At 46.6% G+C, this 22,904-nt stretch overlaps 1 protein-coding gene across 1 annotated transcript in view; it reads right to left on the bottom strand.

Moving 5' to 3' along the window:
* The window catches only part of LOC135909713 (P protein-like), a 309,452-nt gene that overhangs the window by 32,319 nt on the left and 254,229 nt on the right, over positions 1-22,904 (bottom strand). The window contains exon 9 of the mRNA XM_070535353.1: positions 22,264-22,723. Coding sequence (XP_070391454.1) covers positions 22,264-22,723 — 460 coding nt within the window. The remainder of the gene's footprint in view (positions 1-22,263; positions 22,724-22,904) is intronic.

Genomic DNA, 22,904 nt, shown 5'->3' with positions numbered 1-22,904 from the left:
GCACAGAGTTTTAGCGTTCAACGAAATTATATCACCCACCAATGCGCTCGCTCTCTGCTCAATGACTGAGCCTTTTATTTTTTTCTGCTGAGTACAAGGTGACGGGTTCAATTACCGACTGCATTTCTGTGGAGACGGAATGCAAAAAAAAGCACGCAGTCGTTCTTTGTATGCAAAATGATCTAAACGACCGCACCGAAAATGTTGTTATTTATGGGTCGAGATCCGAATATCCGCAGATGAAACAGATCCGCAGATGAAACAATCTTTGTGCGTATATATTCGAGTGAGTATCGCGCTTATTGATATTTTCTGCTTTCTTTCTTTTTCCTTCTTTAGTTTTTCCTTGAGTGACCAACTTGCGATTTTGGTATAGCCGGCTCTGACATCGCCTACGTTCCCATGCTTCTACATCTAAATAAGAAAGAAAGAAAGGAAATAATAATATGTTACCGTGGCTTTCGGCATGGCGCAAGGCTCCGCATTATGACGTATTTTATTTATCGTCTATATTAATAGTATTAGTGAAGGTACCATATCTGAAATTAGATTATGTACACATCCATGAATGCGTTCTATACAGGAACATTAATAATTCACATGACACTGCTGTCCTTCAAGCTGATCTCGATCGTATATCGTCACATGGTGCGCTAGGTGGCATATATGCACCTGAACGCAAGTAAGTTCAACTGCATCTGCTTCGGTAGAAAGAGTATTAACGTAGAAATAATAGAACTCTCAGAATCCACCCCGATAACAATGGCTTCATGCTCGCGTAATATACCAAAGAGGTTTTTTTTCGTCAAATTTAGCATGGAATAAATACATATAAACCATAATCACGAAGGCTGGACGTGAAGTGAATTTTCTCACACGAAACTTCAAGAATGCGCCATTTCTTGGTAAAGATGTTTCATACACGACTGACGTACGCCCTGTTCTGGAGTACAGCGCTGTTGTATGGGACACCGATATTAAATCGTTCTCAATCGGACTGAGTCATTCGAAACCAGGCAGTTCGTTTTGCGACTAACTCGTTTCAACGGCAGAATTTTGTGCTTGCATGCATAAAACGACGTTTTGTTAAGAAAATAACTAGAACGCCAAATGCATTTCTCCGCAAAGCTCGGGAATTAATATCTTGAAACGGGTGTCCTACTGAGACTTGGTTCCAAGTGCATCCGCCTTGCGAACTCCACGGCAAAAATTTGTAAATTGCAATACGGGCCATAAAGTAATTAGTTAAAAGTTAATTAGTTAATTTTTGCCAATTAACGAATTACGCATTTCATTTTTTGTGTTTAAGTAATGTCCGCCTCTTCGAGTAGACGAACTCATGAACGAGAATCACGAGCACACACACACACACACACACACACGCACGCACACGCACGCGCACGCACGCACAACCATGTCCTGTTGGGTGACTGTAGCACCCTGAAGGAAATATATGCATAAATAAAAAGCCCAGCCCCGGGTGATCACAACTAATCCTGAGCTCCAAAGTACGGCGCCTCTCGTAGTCCATGTGTTGTAAGATGTTAAAATCAATCAATCAATCAATCAATCAATCAATCAATCAATCAATCAATCAATCAATCAATCAATCAATCAATCAATCAATCAATCAGTCAATGAGTAAAACAAGATTATATCATCAGCGTCTGTCATGTTGTTATTCTACGCTTCGTGTAACATCTTCCCCCCGCGGAAAACCAGTTATGTTGGGGGATCAACGATTGGGGTCAAGGGTCATCAAGGAAAACTTGTCAGGCGCTTAGGGCTGAAGTCATAACAGTTCCTGCAAAAATTATTCCAATGGACCCCAGTACTTGTGTCTACGCAGGATGCAGGTACATTGAGTCTCTGCCCGGGCATGAGGCGCGGTACACGGATTTGCCTAAACTTCGTCCTTCCGGCTTCAAGCGGCATTGTGACTTTGCAAATATGTATCGTTTTCGACAACTCGTTGCGTTATAAGTTCCGTAATTCGCAATGACTAATTGACTTACTAGGCTTAGAACACTACGGGGATCTAAAAAAAATTTAGAGAGCTAAAGCGCAATGAATAAACGTCACAACGACGTTTGAAGCCACAAGCCCGACGATTCGGCAAACCCACGTCCCCACAGTCATTACCGTGATAGGTGAACTATCGCAGCGCCGGAGTTCCCACTGGGAGATTTCGGAGAAAGCTTATATCGGTCAGGAGTGGACTCCGTGATCGCGGACACAATCACCGAGGCCTCGGCTGAAGTGTCCGTGAAGTGAGCTATCCGCTTAACCTGCACTGTACGGCGTGTCTCATAGCCAACACGTACAGCTCCGGGACATTGAACCCCACCCAACTCAGTCCGCTGTTCCGAGGAAACTTCTAAGCACTTTTGGCGCCAGTTTCTCTCGGTAGGATTCGCAGAGCCAATTACTCGTCGTTTGCACCGAGCCGATTATTCGACTGACCACCAGAGTGAAATGCCGGCGATACTTGGAGCACTATCTCGGCGCTCGTCAAATGGCGAAGCACTGGAAACGCTCTTCTTTTGTTTCTCTTCATTTATTTTTTTCCTTTCGATCAACTGGGTAATGTGACCGTCTTTGAGTACGCTGTGTGAGATCTCGTGCGTATAAATTTTACCGGGGGCCCTCTTCATTTCAGCCCCGCTCTCCATTATTGTTATCCCGTCGCCCCCCCCCCCCCCTCCCCTGGATAGGATAACAAACCGGACGCTACTCTGATTAACCTCCATACCTTTCTCCCTTCTCCTTCTCTAAGCTTTATCAATAAAATGACCTGTCGGTGGCCAACGTCCGTGCTAACTTCAAAGGCGGGGAACGACGCACACCGCTATGACGCTATGTTAGGGCGGGCTGAAGGTGAAGTATCTTACTGCGGCAAGAAATGTTCGCGTCTGCCATTTAACGCTAGAGTACGCAGCAGTGCTATACGAAGCGTGAAGGGTATAGAAGTGCGAGCTAAAGAACAAAAAAAAGGTCATTTTGTCCTGTTTACGGAAGTAGTGAAACAGTTGCGAGCACGAACTACTTCCTTATGTTTACAACACGGCGTGCATGATTTAGTGTTCCATGCCTTCGCTTGATATACGGGGTTGCTACACATGTGCGCACCAGGGTGATTGTGCAGCTGGTCAGGAAAGCGCAGAGGTCTCTGGCGCGAATGTCCGGCGTCACAATTACAAGCGACTAGATCGAAGGGTTACGCGATCATGCAGAACACTGTCTCTATATATGCCCGGCAGTACAGTGACGGCGTGTCTAGATGACGTTGCACGAGTGTGGAGGACCCGCCACGGGAGAGTAGTATCGTCGACGCGCTTGTGGACGCAGCTTCTTCAGCCAGCTGCTTAAAGATGAATCATCAAAGCCGCAGTGCATCTCTCTCTCTCTCTCTCTCTCTCTCTCTCTCTCTCTATATATATATATATATATATATATATATATATATATATATATATATATATATATATATATATATATATATATACAAGGGTGTGTGTTTGTGCGTGTGTGCAGAAAGGTCGGTCTCCAGCTGTAACGTCAACACAATAAACAGGTGTTTTTTTAGAAGTGCATCAACTTTGTCCGTGTATTTAAGCGACAACCATAGATACTTCTACCTCCGGTGTATATATATATACATTGCTTGAAAAAACCTTTTCCAATATGTAGCGCGAGCACTTAGTCTCGCTCATCGATAATACTACGTGGACATAAAGCCATGTCCGAATTTACAAACTTTGTACAATGCCAGCTACATGTCTGCGATGCGCGCAGCGGTTCCTCTTGCCTCCGAAATGCGCGCTTGTAGACGGCGTCACTCTCTGAGCTTATACAGTGCATATAGTTCACCGCAGCACAAGCTTCCATGCGCGCAAGTTCGCTCAGACGCCATGTTCAGAGCCCTGCCGATGCACATGTGCACGCTTCCGCGCGAGCCCCGTATTCTTCACGCGTCGTTCACGACCGGAAGGAGCCTGAGGGGAGAGAGAGCCCACGTGTGGGTCTGCACGGTCGGGTTTGAACTTGCGAGACATTTTTTCAAATTTTCGGCGTCTTTTTCCTGTCTTTCTCATTCTTCTGGCCTCGTGCTCTCTGCACGCATGCCTTTGGGTATCACGAATCCCTTGTACCAACTTGCTCGGCTGTCTGTACAGTTCCAGTTTCCGAGACCAATCACTGAAATGGCGAGCGCGCGCGGCCGCGTCGGGCACATGTGTCGTGTGTCAGAACGAGCCGGCGAAACTTTGCGGACTGGCGAGCGGCTACCTGCCGCATCGACATCCGCACTCGGCACCTGGCTTTCGTTACACGCATGCTGGCTGCTCGGTTCCGGAACGCTAATTCCGCGAAAACAAAACGTTTTCCGCGTACATCGCTAAGATCATCATCACTTAGCGTCATCATCATAGTCGTCGTGACCATCCTATATAATGTCCACAGCAGGACCGCACGTCTATAGGAAAGGCAATAAGAAAGAAGCCAACGGCCACGCGATATTTGCACATAGAGATAGAAAGAGGCAGATATAGAGAGAGAGGAAGAGAGAGAGAGGTCCTTCAATGAAAACGGTAGAGGTTTGCCTGGGGGTTGCATGGAACGCATTGCGTGCACTATAAAGAAGCGCAAGAGGGCGAACTGTTGGTGAAGTTTTCCTTACTTAGCGGTGCCGTGACGACGAGTGAGAAGAGGTAAGAGTATAAGGGGCTGGGAAATAATCCTTGGCAGTTTTTAGAATAAGCCCTTTAAGGAGGGTGTTGTCGAATGAACTGCGTACCAGCGATAACGAATTCGACTGCGCGCTAGCTAATAGATGGCGCGTCTGTAATGCGCTACATACGCATTCTACGCTAATGCTACCTAAGACAAGCCCAAGTAGCGAAACTGCAGTCTGGCGAAAAGTTGGTGCGAGGTTTAGGGGTCAAAGCACTTCTGCGTTAGGAGCAGCGTGGTATAATGTCCTTACAGGTGTAGCAGATACGCTTGATGGGTTACAGAAGCTAAATGCTTCGTAGAATACATAGACTTAGTTTGCCGCCGCAACCGAGCTAGGCTAAGTCACAGGCTCACTCTTTAGGTCCAAGCTCACCAAATTCGTCTGCAACAAAGACGAACCGGGTCGCCAGCTACGAGGAGAGCACCCACGAAGAAATGGGCTACCGAATGGCTTCCGTAAAGGGTTTCGCACACGCCTCTAACACTTGAGGCACTTGAGGCAATTTGTTGCGGAAAACAAAATCTTCGCGAATCAAACCAAATAACGTGGCCCTCGAACAACGGTCCGCGCACACGCCTATCACGTGATGCCCTTACCGTTTCTTGGCTGGCCGCATTATATTTAATGACGTTCTTTCGACGCCCTTTGCAGCTGGAAGCCAACTTATACCGCGTCGGAGTAAAAATAAACAGCATCATAAATCAACGCCGTCTCTGCTGCACTGCAAAAAAATAATGTAAAGGAATCTTGCGGCCCACACAGTTTTCCCAGCCGCAATTCCCAACTGCGCAACGAAGCGTGCTTAGGATTACAAGCATGTACCGTCCGTGGGTGTGCTGGCAGATCGGGCGCTGCGTATGATCTGTTTGGCAGGCATTCTCAGATCATGAGCAGCAGGTTGCCATTATCCCCCAAGAGAAAAGTGTATAACAGATGTGTCTTACCAGTACTCACCTACGGGGCAGAAACCTGGAGGCTTACGAAAAGGGTTCTACTTAAATTGAGGACGACGCAACGAGCTATGGAAAGAAGAATGATGGGTGCAACGTTAAGGGATAAGAGCACCCAATCTGTTGATTGGGTGAGGGAACAAACGCGAGTTAATGACATCTTAGTTGAAATCAAGAAAAAGAAATGGGCATGGGCAGGACATGTAATGAGGAGGGAAGATAACCGATGGTCATTAAGGGTTATGGACTAGATTCCAAGAGAAGGGAAGCGTAGCAGGGGGCGGCCGAAAGTTAGGTGGGCAGATAAGATTAACAAGTTGGTCAAATAGGAAAGCTTTAAAAATTGCATCCTTCTTATACAAAAGCCTAAATTTACCCGCCAGTCACCTGTAAATATTAGTATCAGGTCCACTCGGACATTTGATATTTATTTTTATCCTCTTTTTCTCCCACTCTCTTCTGGAATCTTTTAATCCCATTCCCCATCCCTACACAGAGTAGCATGCCAGCGGTTATATACGCGCCGGCGAAATTCTCTATTTTTCTAATAAAGAGCCCCCCCTCTCTCTATTAGCACATGACCGGGGTAGTCGGAGAAGTATAGGAGAGGCTTTTGCCCTGCAGTGAGCGCAGCGATGATGATGATGACGACGACGATGACGACGACGACGACGATGATGATGATGATGGTGATGATGATGATGATGATGATGAGCTGTGCAGCTAAACTATACGATGGTGACGGCGTGCGCCTAGCATGTGATCAGCATGCTGTAAGTTTCGTTGTTACGCGTGGCCAACCAAATGAGCTCAGCGCAAACACGCAATGTGGAGTTATATTCACGGAAGGGTGACGTAGTCGCCTAAATGTGGCCTAATGTTATCGGCAACGCAGCACTGAGCCACATTCAACTGAACGGAAACATTTCCTTTCGTTGGAGTGTATACAACAGAGAACTGCTATACGGGTGAGTACAAGACTTTTTCAAAAGTTACCATTGTGGCGGACACGGATTGACCCTGAGAAATACAAGTCGCGCGACCATCATCGTTCCATCAACTTCTTATCCTTGTGGTGTGTCCCCAAGAGCTATCTAGACAAATTCATCATCTACGTTTATTTCCGAATAAAACTCGTGCGTGTTAGCATGTGCCACCCTCGTCCTGCCAACTCTCAATGCTCTTCTGTCAGCTTCTCGGCCTTGTGGTCAAGACGTCCTGGCCACGACAACTTCGACACTTGACATGTCAACGGCCATGACACGACAACCAGCGTCGCGCTGTCAGTTCCTCGTCCCTACGTGCTACGTCTGTGTTCGATGGCATTACGTATACCTCAGAACCACTTTACTTTAGGTAGCCTATACAGCTTACAGATTTCGGTAAAAAACGCTACCACCTGCTGGCCGTCGGATTAGTTCAGTCGAAACAACGAATGGACTGTTAAGGCGGTGGTACGGGGGTTCGATCCTCGAGACAGAAGGGATCCTTTAAAATAAATTGCGAAGTTTCTTCCCGAGGAAATTGCGCTCATTCCTTTGTGGAGCATTCTGCTGCACTCAGGAATAGATGGCAGCGTTTACTTCCATTACGCGGTGTACGTTTTGAAGAAACGGGCATATTAAACCAGCGGGTAGCTTCGTGACTATTGCTTAGTGACTACTGACGGTTATAAGTGGTCGCGCGTTCGAGTCCCGGCTACGGCGCGGCCGCATTCCAACGGAGTCGGAAGGCAACAACGCAATGAGACGCCTGTTTCGGCTCGTGTAGTAAGCTTACGCAGTCAAAAATGAGTTCGCGGTGACCTAGGTCGTGAAGGGGCAGATCCCTGCTGCAAACTGCTATTATTAACAAACTAATTAATTGATTGCTTAGAAGCGTGATCATAAAAGGACAAGCATGGCCTGGTATAAAAGATGTCCAATCGAAAAGAGCTTATCGTGTGGAGCCTTAAAAAACGCAGACAGCTTCCACACCCGTAAGAAATATATCGAGCGTGTGCTTGGCGCGTTGAAAGCCGTTGTTTGCGCAGCTCCTCATAGCTCTGGCAAAGCGTTATGATGTCGTTGACCGTATGAGGATTCCTTGCCAAGAGCATTTGGAAGGCGTCATCGTCTATGCCTTTCAAGATGTTCCGGACCTTGGCATCTTCGGTCATATCTGGGTCTATACGCCGGCAGATGTCAACTACATCTTCAATGTAGCTCGTAAAAGTTTCGCCCTTTTGTTGGGCACGACAGCGAAGCTGTTGTTCAGCCCGAAGTTTGCGCACAGCAGGGCGACCGAACACTTCTTGAAGTGCCGTTCGGAATGCTGTCCAGGTGGAAAAGTCAGTCTCATGGTTGCGGAACCAAAGATGGGCGACCCCGGAAAGGTAGAACGGGACGTAGCCAAGCTTGTCAGCTTCAGACCATTTGTTGTGCGCACTTACTCGGGTGTATGATGACAGCCAGTCCTCGACGTCATGATCGTCAGTGCCATTGAATATGGGAGGATCCCGTTGGCGAGGCGCACCAGGACAGACGACTGGAGGCGGCGCCAGGGGTGGCGTGGTAGGACTAGTCTCCTCAGGCATGGGAGATGTGACAGGGATCGTCCGGCTTCGGAGTTCCAGGGTGGCAATAAGTCCAGCACCTTCCACCAAATGTCGCGAAGCATTTTGAGCACTAATCGTTCGCGACTAGAACGTTGGAGTAGCGAGAGGTAGTGTAGTTGTTGTTGTTGTTGTAGCCTGTGGCACGTGTGGCTCCTACCCACGATGGGGGATTGGCCAAGAAATGGATGGATTATTCCAAAATATTTTATAGCATAAATTTCCTATTATCTATGGGAATAGCATTGAGGTAGTGTAGCCGACCGAGCACCGAAACAAGGTTGTTCTTTCTCGTCGTCGTTGTCTCTCTCCGAGCCACAGCCCCACTGCTCCCTATTTTACAGTACAATATAAAAGAAGTTTTATTTGTCATCCTTTAAAACGCGCCTCGCTCGTGGACGACGAATGGGTCACGTGGTACCCATTCTTCATACACGGTGTCGTTAGCTCATCGTGGCCCCGGGATGCATAATGTCTGATTATTCCGTTCGACTGGACGCTGTCTTCTTAATCGAATTACGTGTACATGTCAGCTCTACAACGAGAAGCAACCGGCCAGCGCTTATATACAGCACCGTGTGGAATAACAGAGTAACCGCTCCATAAAGACATATTTAGACACCGCGGATCGTTCGGCGATCAGCGAAGCATATGACAGCGCTTGACTGATGACCAAGTTGCTCCCGTTTTATGTAAAGCGTAGGCGGTCGAGTTTTTCCGTGTGTAGCTTATCGCTGGGGCTTTCAGATTTTTCACGCCCGAATCGCAATTTTTTTTGCCATCGGATAACGAGCGTGGGTAAGTTCAAGGGTTTGGACACCGGCCGCTTCGTCTCTCGAACAAACACCGCAGTTTTTTTTTTCCATATATAATTTTTGTTCTCGCTCTTTTACTTGATCGATCATATTTTCGAGCTTTCGTTCTTCGTCCTCTGTCAGTTCACTCGGGGCCTCACGCCGTAAAATTGGGAATGACCATTGACTCTTCGTATATAAGTCGCGCCACAGGTTATGTATCTATAAGAACGCGATATCCACAACCAACACATCTATTTGCGCCGCTGCTACGAAATCGCACCCCATTTTCATTAAGTGTTTGTCAAATAATTCGCCCTGCGTGCTGCAGGAGTTGGAAAACAAGCCACATTGCCCGGAGGCCAATATTTTTAGTCCACATAAAGACTTTTTTTTTTAACGACACACTCGCCCCCACCCGTTCAAGCGCACGCGCTCGCCACGCTTTATCCTCGCATAAATCGAGAAATAAGCGTAAGCTCCTTCGGCTGCCTTCCACCCCGCCTAATGTGCAGTTGTCGCAAAGCCAGGTAGACCTACAGCGCAAGCTGTTTGCACTGCATAGCACCGTTTATATATAGCGAGACCACGCGTGGGAGTCATGCGGATCGATGACTCGCCATGCTTGAGCCGAAGCGAAGCTCGCCGCGGGCGCACACCACCACTTGTGTCGATCAGGCCCATGCGCCGAGTAAACACGCATTTGCATAACCGCGAAGTGCACGTACAGTGGCGCGCATGCTGACCCCCTCCCGTTCTCCAAAGGCCGCCACCGAAGGACGACTCTCGGTACGGCGGCCAGCATAAACAGCTCACGGGCATGGGGTCATTTCTGGGCGCACTCGCGCGGAATTCGAAGAAGTCGAGGTAACAATAGGGACAACAGAACGAAAAAGCCGCGCACGCTAGACCGACGTATGCGCGCGTGCCTGCAGCTCCGGGGGCAAGGAGCAAAACGTCTCGTTTGCTTTGAGATGCAGAGCGAGTCGGAGCGAGCCGGGTCGCGCCGCGGGCGCAGCTCGTTCTAAATGCGGAGCAGCGGCGTGCACACTTCCAGTGCCTCGCCAGCGCCTGCGAATTCAGCGAGAACGGCGGACTGGTATTGAAGGACAAACGTAAAGAACTCAAACAGAACTCGAGGCAGAGTGGCAGGAGCGTTCTCTTTAGCCGCAGTTTTCGTCTACGCCGAGGACAGGAAATTAAAAAAAAAAGTAGTTTTTTTTTTTTTCAGAAGTGTCCAGTTTAATTAACATAAAGAGGTGTGCAAGAAGTGATACAGTAGCGCTGCGAGTCAATTTTCCTGGCTCATCTATACAGAAAGTATTACACGAGTGAATACGCGAGTGGTTGAACAGGAAATGCGCGTATAAGGTCTTGCTGTTTAAAGCGGCACTGCGGAAAAATTCAGGCCTTGCCCTGGTTGCCATCGCTACGCGCAAGGTATGGCAAACACTCATAAGCTGGTAAACAGGGTGCCACAGAGTAACTGTGTTTAATTCTACAGCGAGCCTATCAACTGCCTCAATCTTTTCCTGTTAGATGTTATCTTTTGACGCGAATGTTGGAGTGCTACAGACTTTTGTAAGCAGTGCTGCAACAGTCAATGTCCATGTTAACTTGGTTGATTGATTGATTGATCGATTGATTGGTTGATTGGTTGAATGAATGAATGAATGAATGAATGAATGAATGACCCATAAGTTCGGTAAACACGAGCGTTCTTGAATTCCGCTCATATCGGGAATCGCACCCGCGACATCGTGCTCAGGGTCAGAACATCACAACGCTGAGCGAGTGCACTGCGATGCTATATTTCGGTACCAGTTCTGTTCAACCACCAATGCAATTATTGTGCGGTTATTGATTAATTGTGTGTTATGTGTATTTATTGTATAACGTGCTGCTATTATGTCATAAAGGGCGACTAGCCGAAACCGGTGCCCACGTTTAGTTTATCCGACAGTTTTGTTAAAGTGAGTTTCATTAAGCCCGAGTCATGCACTAAACATATTGCCATGGGGCAGAAATAGTCAAGCGGAGGTGAAATACCAGAAATGAGTTCTGATTGGCGTGTGGTTCAGTGTGTTCGGTGTATTTTTTCTTCTCCTTCTTTGTGAGGCGACTGAAAAGCAACAAAAGAGCACTACATAGGATGAATCATGATATTTTCAGAATGGCAAAATAAGTAAGTAAATAAATAAATAAATAAATAAATAAATAAATAAATAAATAAATAAATAAATAAATAAATAAATAAATAAATAAATAAATAAAGCGTGGGAATACATATGCGGATCCCATAAGCTGCGAGAATCTGCTTAAGTGAAGTCTTCATTGGCGTTAGGGAAGAACGCCGTTCTCGTTTAGCGACAAATTGCAAGTATGAAGCACGGTCAAGCTGGACACACTTTCGCCAGGAGCCGTCTCGCTCTACACAAACTTGCGGCTGTCGATCATGCGCATGCGATGCATGACATCGAAGTAATGACGAACGTGGAACGACCACGACAGCATGACTATGGCTGTATGACGACGACGACATAAGAAGGACGACGGCGAAGAGAATTGACTGCTTCTTGGGGATTTGACGAATTGGGCACGATTATAGACGGACGGACGGACGGTAAAAATTACTGCTTGCGACAGACATGGGGGTAATTTGCATAAAGCTAAAAACCACTGCCAATAATTCAACCTGAAAGATACGCGAGAAGTCAGGTAGTCGTATGGAAAAAAGATAAATATGAACGGGGTGATGCGATGCTCACAGCTGGCTTCCCTTCGCAGACGAAAGCATCAGTCGCTATTACGGTCTTTGTATCTATAGGTGTGTAAGCTTGTCCTCCAAAATACCATTCAGGTAATGAAAGGGCAAATGTTTAGCATGGTTTGGAAAAAAATGTCATCAAATTCAATTTTAGCAAAGCAGAAATTTAGTAAGACCACATAGAGTAGGTGAACGTTTAATGGGCGCAATGTTTTTTTTTTTATGCAATCAACTTGAAGGCAACGTTAACGAGGCCACTGATGGTTAAAAAATGAGGCCGACTCAATTATGAAAACACATTGTGACCTCCTCTGTGGAGATGCATACATCTCCAGGAAAGATTGTACTGTCGTTCTTGTCGTTGTCGTCGTTGTTTGTTGCAGTGGTTGATATTGCGGTCGTTGCTGCTCTCGCTCTTATAACCATCGTCGTGGGCTCTAAACATGCCATATATCCACGATGGAAATCACGATGGAGACCACTATGGAGACCACACAGGAGGTAAAATCATTATTCAACAGCACTAGCAAAAGCGTTGTAGAAGGACCGTTACAAATTTGCCCAATTCGCAATCCTAATAAGGTAATGCCCTCAGATAGCGCCAAAGAAAGGGAGAAAGAAAGGATAAAGTTGTGCGGTTGTCGTAGCTGTCGTCGCCGACACAGACCTCTAAACAAGTTGTAGAAATCCGTCGAAGGATATAGGCTAAGGTTCAGGAAGCATAGCAAATTGCCCTTGAATGAGCTCGCTCAGCATAAACAAAAAATAAATAAAACCAAGAAGAAAAGGGTAAGGTGCGCACCTGAACACTAGCAATGAAAAAAAATCAGGGAACGAAAAATTCAGCAAGGCAAAACCGGCGGCATTCCTGAGACATTCCATCCTAGCGCAGACATTCCGGAGGCTCTAACCAAGGGTGCAGTATTAAGGGTAAAGCATGCAGGTCGCGAACTTTGAAGTCAAGCCAGGCTTGCGCCGTGACGATCATGCAGCACTTGTCCTTTAAATCAAACGACAAGTGGCTACAATTACAGGCGAATGTCATGGAGCAATAGGCGTTTGTTTAAGGACAGGCAAGTAACTAAGATAAAGAAAGAAAAAGTTATGTCCTCCGTTCGAACGTTCCTCGGACCCGTCTGTGGCTCCTGTTACTTGGTTAGGTTTTGGATGGTATTATGCTTTTCTAGGCTCACTGGTTGATTTCTTAATCATCCTAGGCTGGGGTCCAAAAACTCCCCCGGCAGGGGTTTTTTTCCTTTGACGGCCTCTATCCCCTTGGATGCTACTCCCGCCACTGCTACTCCCGCAGTGGCGGGAGTATACCATCCCGGTGGCTCTGGTTCCTTCCAATGGAGGCTCTATACGGCTGACCAATCCTCAGGCTATCCAGAAATTTATACGTGCTGCTACCTCTGCATTCAAGACCATCACAGAAGTGAAACAGTTCGGCCGCGGAGGTATCGTGTGCAGATCACCAGACAGACCTGTGTCGCGAATTTGCTTAAGTGTTCATTATTCGCGTCACTGCCGGTGAGTGCCTTCGTCCCTGCTCACCTCGCATGCAGTAAAAAAATAGTCAAAGGTGTCTATGCTGATCTATCTCCGTCAGAAACATCAGAGAGATTGTCTGGAACTGGATTAATTGCTGTTTATCGTTGCAATCGAGTGGCAGACAATAAGAGGACCCCAACAGAATCGGTGCTTGCAACATTCGCAGGAACTTTCTGTCCATCAGAACTAAAGGTGTGGGCCCTTGTGTTCAGAGTTGAATCTCTGGCATTGTGCCTGCTACAATGTCGTAATTGCTGGCAATACGACCACAGTAGTACAGGGTGGAAGTCAAGTCAACGTTGTTGCACATGTGGAGAAGAGCACGATCAAAGTGATTGTAGTGCCCACGATGAGCGATGCTACCTTTGTGGTGAATTCTGACTGCTCAGTTAGGGTTCAAGAATTGCAGGCGGCTGAAACAATTGACAGACGACGTTGCTCTAGGAAGGAGGCGATAAGCATTGTGAAAGAAAGGGCGGTTGGCAGTGGAGTAGCTAGGTTGTCTGGCACCCGGGGCCCATAGGTCTTCTGTCAGCCCCCCCCCCCCCCCCCCCTCTCCGGGTGCAAACAGGAAGGCGAGGATGTAGAACATCTTGGGGAGAAGGGGGTGATGTTCAAGCACCAGTACAGCCACCTTGGATACCGCGCATGTCCCCCCCCCCCCCCCCCCCCCTCAACTTCGCTTTCGCTCCCAGAAATCGCGAATGTAGCAGGTACACATGCTGTTTCATTTTCTGCACCAAATAAATAACACAGGGTGCTGCACTGATAATTGCGATAAGCTCATTTGCACGTCTGCTCTAAGACTGTAATGCTTGGCAGCCAATACATATGCGGCATCGTGGAAAATGGCTCACAAGTAACAAAAATATTTTAGTAAATTTTTAATTAGCGATTTTAGAGGCAATATTGCATTTGAAAAATTGCAGCCCGACAGTGATATGTTGTCCAACAACATAACAGAAATCGCCGTAGGTACTACGGCGTGCAGTATTTTGGCTGTGGCGGTCCTGATCCAAAACGAAAATTAAATAGCGCGTCAGTGACGCTGACCTCCCCACCCTGTTAGAAAACGCCACCTGATTCCCTGCTGCGCGAGCGACAATGCTATTACATTACGAGTTCTCCTCATTCTGATCCATAAAGTCTTTCTTTATTTGCTGCTATTGGCAAACGTGATTATACGAGCTGCGGTACCGCCACAAGTGTGCCAACGAATAGAGTACGCTTCGTGTTGATTCTTAACGTCACCATGCCAAAAAGAGAAAAAAAAAGAAGAGAGAGAGAAGGTCGCGATGAAGCTCGTGACAGCGAAAGCTTGCGCTACAGTTGGTCTGCACTCGCAATGGAGAGGATGGAGGGATCAATGTCACTGGTGCACAATTTCATATTTCTTTCGGTACTGCCATATTGGGGCGCCCGCTGTGCCAAACTACTGCAGGCTCTAGCACCCAAGACGGTTTTGTTTAGAGAATAAGTTTTCGTTGAGGTAATGTGACTTTGGGTTCTCAACTCCCGAATTGCAATGTTTCCTCTATAATTGCTAATTAAACAGCTATTTAATGCATCTTACTTTAATATTGCGCAGACTAAACGGAAGAGGGACCCAAAAGTCACATCGCTAGACTGTGTGCTTAGCGACGCATGAGCCTGAGCGTACCGCACATGAAACGTTCCGCTAAGGCGAGTAGTTTAACGACCGCTTAGCGCAGTAAGTTTTTAGTCCGCACATTAGTTTAATTATTACGCACAATATTGATAAAGCTGCAGCCGACATTTCTTTGACATTACACATCTGGTGCACCGGGTACACGAGCTCGGGCTGCTGGTTACCGGAGGATTCTCTACCATTTACGCCTAGTCAACCTAGTGAAAAGAGCGGGGTCTCGAGACATATATGACACCCCCCCGTTACTACGCCACTGGCGTGACAAGCTCTTACCACGGACGTATCGCTAACAGCAACCATAAAAGACCGCTGTGGAAAAAGCAGTTACAAAAGATATGGAACGGCTGGTAATGAGCCTTGGGGAATGCATATCGCAGGGCATTTTAAGTCACTATCTCATTTGATGCAAGCCACCTGTCTAAGTCCTGCAACGACCCCAATAGTTGATCGTAAGCCACAAACTATAGTGATAGAAGCTCAGGTACCCATCCTTCTAATGACGGTATCGAAACTTCGGCTTTCCCTTCCATGGGGGTCTGCTACTGGTAATCTGGTTAACACAGACACAGATGTCACTTCGCTATTATTATTTAGCGTTCTGATGAGTTCCATTCCTCGGCATCCAGATGGCCAATCATGTGTATGCACACAGGATATTGGTTTATTTGCATCAGACAGTGATATTCACTCCTTATATCATGGACTACAGAACTAGCCTTACCCCATGAAACCTGGTTAAGCAAGATTCGCCTTTCACTTAACGTTAGAAAGTGCTCGTGGTTTTTCCTCTTAATGACACCGCTAACATATCGCTATCCTACCGTCTCGAGAATATACCTCAAGTAGAGTCGGTGAAATACATATATGGTGAGTCTACGAAGGTTTCCTCAGATGGCTTGGGCACATTGACCATATAGTTAAAAAAGGAGTGAGAGCAGTTGGCATGCTGCATAAGATATGCAGCAGTCGGTCGGGGATGCGGAGAGATCCACTACTTACGATATATAAAATGTATGTGCGGTCCATTTTAGAATTTGGATGTGTACTATTTTATGGTGCGCCTGCTTATAAATTATGCCCCCCTTGTTCTGATTGAGCGGCATTGTGCTGCGGATTGCCGAAATTTGTCGCTAATAACGTATTACATCAAGAAGTCATGACGGTTGCCGTTAATATTGTGCAGAATTCGTTTGCTGACGGTGCAAACATCCTTAAATATGTGCGAAACCCCTATTAGAAGATGGAAAAACATGTTGACTTCCCAGCTTGCATTATTCTTCGGAGTATACACTGGCCCCGGTTTCATACACCGCAGGTGATCAATCCCTTAAATGTACGTGTTTGGGAGGTGCCACCCGTTTGTGGTGTGCGAGAGAGCCTACAAATCGTCTGTGATGACGTCTACCCAAACAATGCAAAACTTTTCTCTCATAACATATTAAATGGACTATTACAAGGACATCTATTCAGTTTAGCTATAAATGCGGTCATTACAACAGACGCCTCACAGTGTGGAGAAAAATCTGGTATTGGCATTTTCGCTGCTGTTTTAGACTGGTCATTCTCCATCAGGATTCCGGACGGCTTATCCGTATTTCTGGCTGAATTACTAGCTGTAGTGTTAGGCTTACGTAAACTAAATTCATCAATGTAAACGACAGTCATAATAACGGATTTTTTATCTTTATGTACACCGCTCACAACAAATAGTGGTACTAACCTTTTACGTACACTTTATTTTCTATAGTGCCTGCCCACATAAACTTAATTAGATGACTTTGGGTGCCACGTCATGAGGGGTTATACAAGAACGAAATGGGTGACAATCTCGCGAGAGTGGCCCTCAATGGCCCTGTACTATCATTACTTCTGGCATCATATTACCTAACTGCTACTATCTTCAGGATATATGCAATTAAACTAAACATGTTAACCTAAACAGTGAGCTTGACCATGTTGTTGCATGGTGTTCTTCCAATCATTTAGTTATCAATCATTCCAAAACTCAATTCATGATTTTCCGATCTAGCCAAATAATACTACCTGGTATGCCTGAGATAACTCTAGATGGTCACCCCATTCCCGTCTCCCGACTGTGTATCATTTTTCGGCACCAAATTAGATTATAACCTAAAGTTTTCTCAACACATTGCCTTCATTAAGCAAAAGTGTACCTTCGGTATTAGAGCATTAATCAAATCAAGAGCATATTTCTCCAAAGACGCATTATTAACATTATACTTTGCTTTCATTAACAGCCACAATAATTACGGCATTCTTTCCCGGGGAAACACATATCACTGTCATATCTCGTCTATTGAGCGCTTACAAATCCAAGCAATACGCATTATCACTAACAGCGGGTTCTTCACGAGTGCTGCTCTATTACTTTGTGAAAATTAACATCCTTGTTGTAACGAACTTGTTCAACTACGACCTAATAATTATGCTTTATAAGTTACTTACTAAACAGCTTTCATACCAATTCATTGATTCCAGGCACCTCATTATTAATAATAATACCAGGTTTGCACGTAACTCCAATTTTCTAATGGCCATGGCTGTTTCTAATTATGAAAAATGACATCCTTCGCTGCTATAAAACTATGGAGTGCTTTACCCAACACCATTAAATCTTAATCATTTCAAGCATTTAGTCATGCCCTAAAGCTTTTTCACATGTATAACTAACTTTACGTCATTCATTGCACTACAGTTGCCATTTGTTGGTATTGACAGTCTTTTTTTTAAATGAACTATAGGCTTGTATACAAACAATTTGTTTTCGTTTATTTAATTTTTCTATGTTGCATTTTTCGCGGTTGTGTTTGTTTCGTTTACTTAGCTTGCTCATCTTTAGTACATCTCTCAATTGTTATTATTAACCTAGGGTACCGTTGCAGTTTGACTTTGGGACCGTCGTCTGTATATTGTCTCTTACCCATTCATTGTACTTAAAGAATAATAAACTGAAACCGAAACTGAATTGCTCAAGGCTTTATGAACCCAACGATAGAAAATGTTTCAGAATGTCGGCACCTATTCTATAGGCACAAAAATTCGTTTCCCACCGGAAAAACTGAAGTAATTTTTACCCGATTACGCTGCCGAATACCAGTATTAAACTTTTATCGTCACAGGGCTGGTCTGGCGCCCTCCCCTCTGTGCCAAATTCGGGCAGAAGATGAGACCATAGATTATTATTTTTTCTTATTCTGCCACCGTTTTTCTTCTTCAAGGAAAAACATTTTAGAACCAACGTTCAGGCAACTTGGTTTAATTTTTTCCATTCTAATATTCTTTCTCCAGGAGTCTCCTCTTTGAAAACTATACCGCAGGCATGTTTGCTCAGACGTGGGAGAAATTCGTAGTTGTTTCAAGGCGATCCTCTTAAATTCTCCAAACATTATTTTTATCCATTTCCACCTGACACTTTTGCCAATTTTGTATTAACAGCATCTTCCTAATTTCATCCAAATCTTGGCCAATCCCCCGCTGTGGGTAGGCGCCATCGTAGAAGGATATCCATTATCCAACGCACCACTTGGAAGCTACGTGTGGCTATGTTTTCGCGAAGCAGTTAGTTAAATGCTACAAAACTGTTCATCTTCTCCGCCGTGCTCGGCAAGATATCGATTACTTGCTTACCTTTCAAGGCACGGGGACTCTCAACGCGTGAACCACGTGACCTAAGCGATCGCGAAATCGGATCACAAACCCAGATAAAGAAGACACTTAAAGTTTCGATTTGATAAAGGAATCATACGCTTGAAGGCGCATATATCTTGCTCTAAGAATATTTAAGTGCCTTTCGTTTGATTGCGTAATTCAGTAGAGATCAGAGCCGGTCGCCATTACATCATCTGCAGGGGTAGGACAGATATATATATCTATATATATATGTACTGGCACGCAGGCTCGTTTATCTTTTATGTGGTGACCGCGTTTCACCGGCTAACAAATGTTAAAGGCTGTCGCTCAGCGCAAGACGCGCCTTTCTGTATCGGAAGTCTCTCGAATGTTATCGACGGTTCGTGACTGTTGGCGATGTTGCCTCAGACTGTTGAGTAATCAAATTCTCCGCGCCGACGCGACTGCTGGCGTAGCACATTCTCGAAATGACGTCATCGCCAGCGATTACCATGGTATGTTCACTGGGCGTTGTTACAAGCCGACGTGTCTGATAAGCAGGTCAAATTTTCGACGATCGTCGACTCTACTCGCCACTATCGTTGTGCTTGACTGTTACTCGTGTTTGCGGCGGGCACAGGATCGCCCAATAAAGAGTTAGTTTTGCTGTGATTCCTAGTTTTCGCTACTGTGTTTTTCAGCGTCACTACAACGCGACAATATATATATATATATATATATATGTGTGTGTATATATGACTTTGCTTTACCAAAAACGAAAATGATAAGGCATATCCCCTACACTCCCTCCTTCCCAAATTCCATTTGCTCTTCCTTCGTGTAAGACGACGAGGCCCGCGTGCTACGCCATTTTTCTTTCTTTTTGCTTCGTTTTTCTTTCCGCGCGCAGTCTTCGCGGAAAATTTGAGAGAAACGATGCGCGAATAATAACTAACGTCGGCCATCCGGGAAATGCTAAAAGCGAGGAGCGAAAGGCTGCCGCATCAACGCGTGGAATGCGTCTATAGGGTTTAATTAATGAGAGCTCCTCCAGGAATGCCGGTGCTGCCGCGTGCTCGCGCGGTTACGCACAATGCCGCTCTGCCAGCGCGCGGCACGCTTCGGTGCGGAGAAGAAAAGCGCGCGTAAAATGTCGCGGGAAATTCTTGTGCTCAGGAGCACACATGCGCGCAGCCCCACGAACACACCTCCTCGCTGCCGAGCAATCCTCTAGCGACGCATATGTAATACGGTACCGTGCATTCATGTTTCTTCGATAACACCGGCAGAGAGAGAGAGAGGAAGAGGGAAAGGCGGGGAGGTTAACCGAGGACGCGCCCGGTTGCCTACCCCACAGTTGGGGAGGGGGAAAAGGGAAGAACAGATGAGGAGAGATAAGGAAAATAATAGTGAGTCATTCACAGTCAGCCGGCAGAAGAACGGCGCACTGTTATTTCTCTGCTTGCCAGGTTTCGCAGGCATACAAAACAGGCAAGAACAAAGCGTGATTATACGAATACGACGGCGCGGGAGAGGCTGTGAATGTGCCGCTATATATGCACATCAATAACAAACAAAGGCAGTGCTGATCACACCCTTAAAGTTTTTTAGGGAGGAACGTCTTGAACCGTTCATAACACAACTGAATTTTAATAAGATCTCGACCCCTCCCTCGCCCCCGCCCCACATAAACATTACATAAAGCGAAGTGAACGCAATCCAACGGGAGTACGACGAAAGCTTTCAAAAGAGGTTTTGCGTGGGCCAATCACGCAAAAGTGAGTGGCCAGCTAACAGTTCGTTGTGTTAATGCGCTAGTTAAAATTTATAGTTTGCGCAGTGCTTGCTTTAGTACTTTATTATTGCGTTATTGTTTTCGTCTCTTCTTTTGCTGATTAATGTCTGGGACTTGGGATAGCCGGTCCTAAATAGGCCTACCTTCCCATTTCTCGTCGCACGAGAGCTGTGATCGGTTCTGCACTGACCGCAGGAAAGGATAACTTGTCTGCAAGTGTCGTTCAATCCACAGAGTCGGGCGACCTTTCCATTCAACCAATGCGTGCATTTCAGTGACGTCAGGAGACAGGAGACACTGCCACTGTTTCTTAACTTCGCATAGCGAAGCGCGGAGAACGTCAGTTTTCGAGTTGAGAAATTAAGAATTTTAACCAATGTGGCGTCACGGATTTCAAAGTGTATTATGTATTTTTTTCGTCTTTACATCGCGTTTGCTCAGTAAAGGTTTACGAAACTTCCCATATTCAGTCTTTGGCTCTTTTAGAACACAATGCAGTCTGCCTTCACCGCTAAAAGATTACCTCAGGAGCAGACGCTGTCGAAATCCATGACGTCACAGTGCGCTGGTGCGAGAACTTCACGGCGGCGTCACCACTCGTCTTTAGTGTTTTTAGTGTTCTTTTTTTGTGGCTTAAGAAGCGTCTTCTCGCGGTAGGAGTGGTGTCTTTGGTACTGTGGAAGGGCAACTTGTGGAAGAGTATTGTAAAGGGTAACAGCGTCAATATCAATAGGAGCCGTGACACGACGATAAAATGTCACTTGCTAAGTAATGACATTCCCATGAAAAAATTGTGCGAATGCATGTTAATACGAAACGTCCGGCCACACAATGCATGCGACTTAACGCTTTAACCCGTTCGCTTTGTGCTTGCCTCACTTGCGCATTATTGCCCCCTTGGTTGCAACGTTTGTTTAGCGCAGGGCGCATAGAGTGAACGAGGAAACACTCGTGCGTCCCCATCGCGCCGCTGAACTAGACGCAACACCTGCTGCGTGCGAGAGAAGGTTGAGGAGAGAACGTTTGACGTCACTCTAAAGCACCTGTTCCCAACAGCCTTTGCGAATGCGTCGAGGAGCGTGCGGCTGAGGCTACCTGGACATCGGACGGCGAAGAAGAAAATGCGAGCAGTGATCCTGTAAACCCCTTGCATAACAAGTATTTTGTCAACTAGAGTTCGGTCACATACGAACCTGAAGTTTCTTTGAATAGGTTTAAGGCACGGGCAGGGGGCGGCGTTTGTTTAGTTGTATTTGTCGAGCTTCCATTATGACTTTTGACGAAAATAGTTCGATGTAAATGTATTTTTCTTTCTCGGCTCCTAACAGTAGGAACGAAGTTCAGCCAGGTTTCTTTTTTCTTCTTCTTTGGATTAGCGCTGGTTAAGGTGTTAGCAGTTTCACGTTCTAACTTGAATGTTAAAAAGCCGCCAGGACCTGACGGTGTTCCAAACGCTTTCTTGGCCTACAAATATGTTGTGGCCATATGCTTCCCAACGCGATGAGTGTGGAATATGAAGTTTGAAAAACCGCTTGCTGCTTTCAACGCCTCGATTTTCTGCCGCTTTAAGAGAAACCTCTTTGACGTGTGGCCAAAAAACCACACTGAGAATTCCTTTTCTTTTCTTTAATTGTTGCCGGCTTCTTACCATTCATATGGCCGAAATATGCATTCCTCACTTCAATTCTAAAATTTGGACCATAATGCGCTAAGCACTCTATTCCGGTCCTTATCTGGACACGGCTCTCGAAAACCGACCGCATCGTGCCCGGCACCGACCTGAAGAAGTCGAAAAAGGTGAACCGGTGGCCGTGCTGCTCGGCGACCCCGGCGCAGACCACGTTGGCCGAGGCGCCGATGAGCGTGCCGTTGCCGCCCAGGCAGGCGCCCCACGCGAGGGCGTACACGAGCGCGGGGCCCTCGGAGAGGCCCGTCACCACCTTGACCATGGCGGTGGTGAACGGGATGTTGTCCATGAGCGACGAGGCGAGCGCCGACACCCACGTCACGATGAGGATGGCCACGGGGCGCTGCGACTGCGGCCGCAGCGCGCCGATCCACTCCTGCGTGCGCTGGCCGATGAAGTAGATGAGCTGCAGCTCGCCCAGCGCCTCCATCACCACGAACAGCGCGGCGAAGAACACCAGCGTGGTCCACTCGACGCGCGCCATCACGGGCTCCAGGTCGTCCAGGTCGGCCAGCACCAGGAGCAGTAGCGCGCCCAGGACGGCGATCCAGCCTGCGCGCATACCGGGGCCCCTGAGGCTGGCACGGCACACTGAATGAAAGCAGCGCAAAAAAGAGCGGCAATGCAAGACGGACAAGTGCGCGGGATCGGGCGTCTGTCCGGCGCACTTCTCCGTCTTGTGTTGCCGCTATTTTTGCGTTGCTTTCCCTAAGGTGATGAACCAAGTCGCCCA

Source organism: Dermacentor albipictus, chromosome 3, assembly GCF_038994185.2.
Source record: "Dermacentor albipictus isolate Rhodes 1998 colony chromosome 3, USDA_Dalb.pri_finalv2, whole genome shotgun sequence".
NCBI classification, from domain to species: domain Eukaryota; kingdom Metazoa; phylum Arthropoda; class Arachnida; order Ixodida; family Ixodidae; genus Dermacentor; species Dermacentor albipictus.
This window is presented reverse-complemented; position numbering and strand designations above follow the sequence as displayed.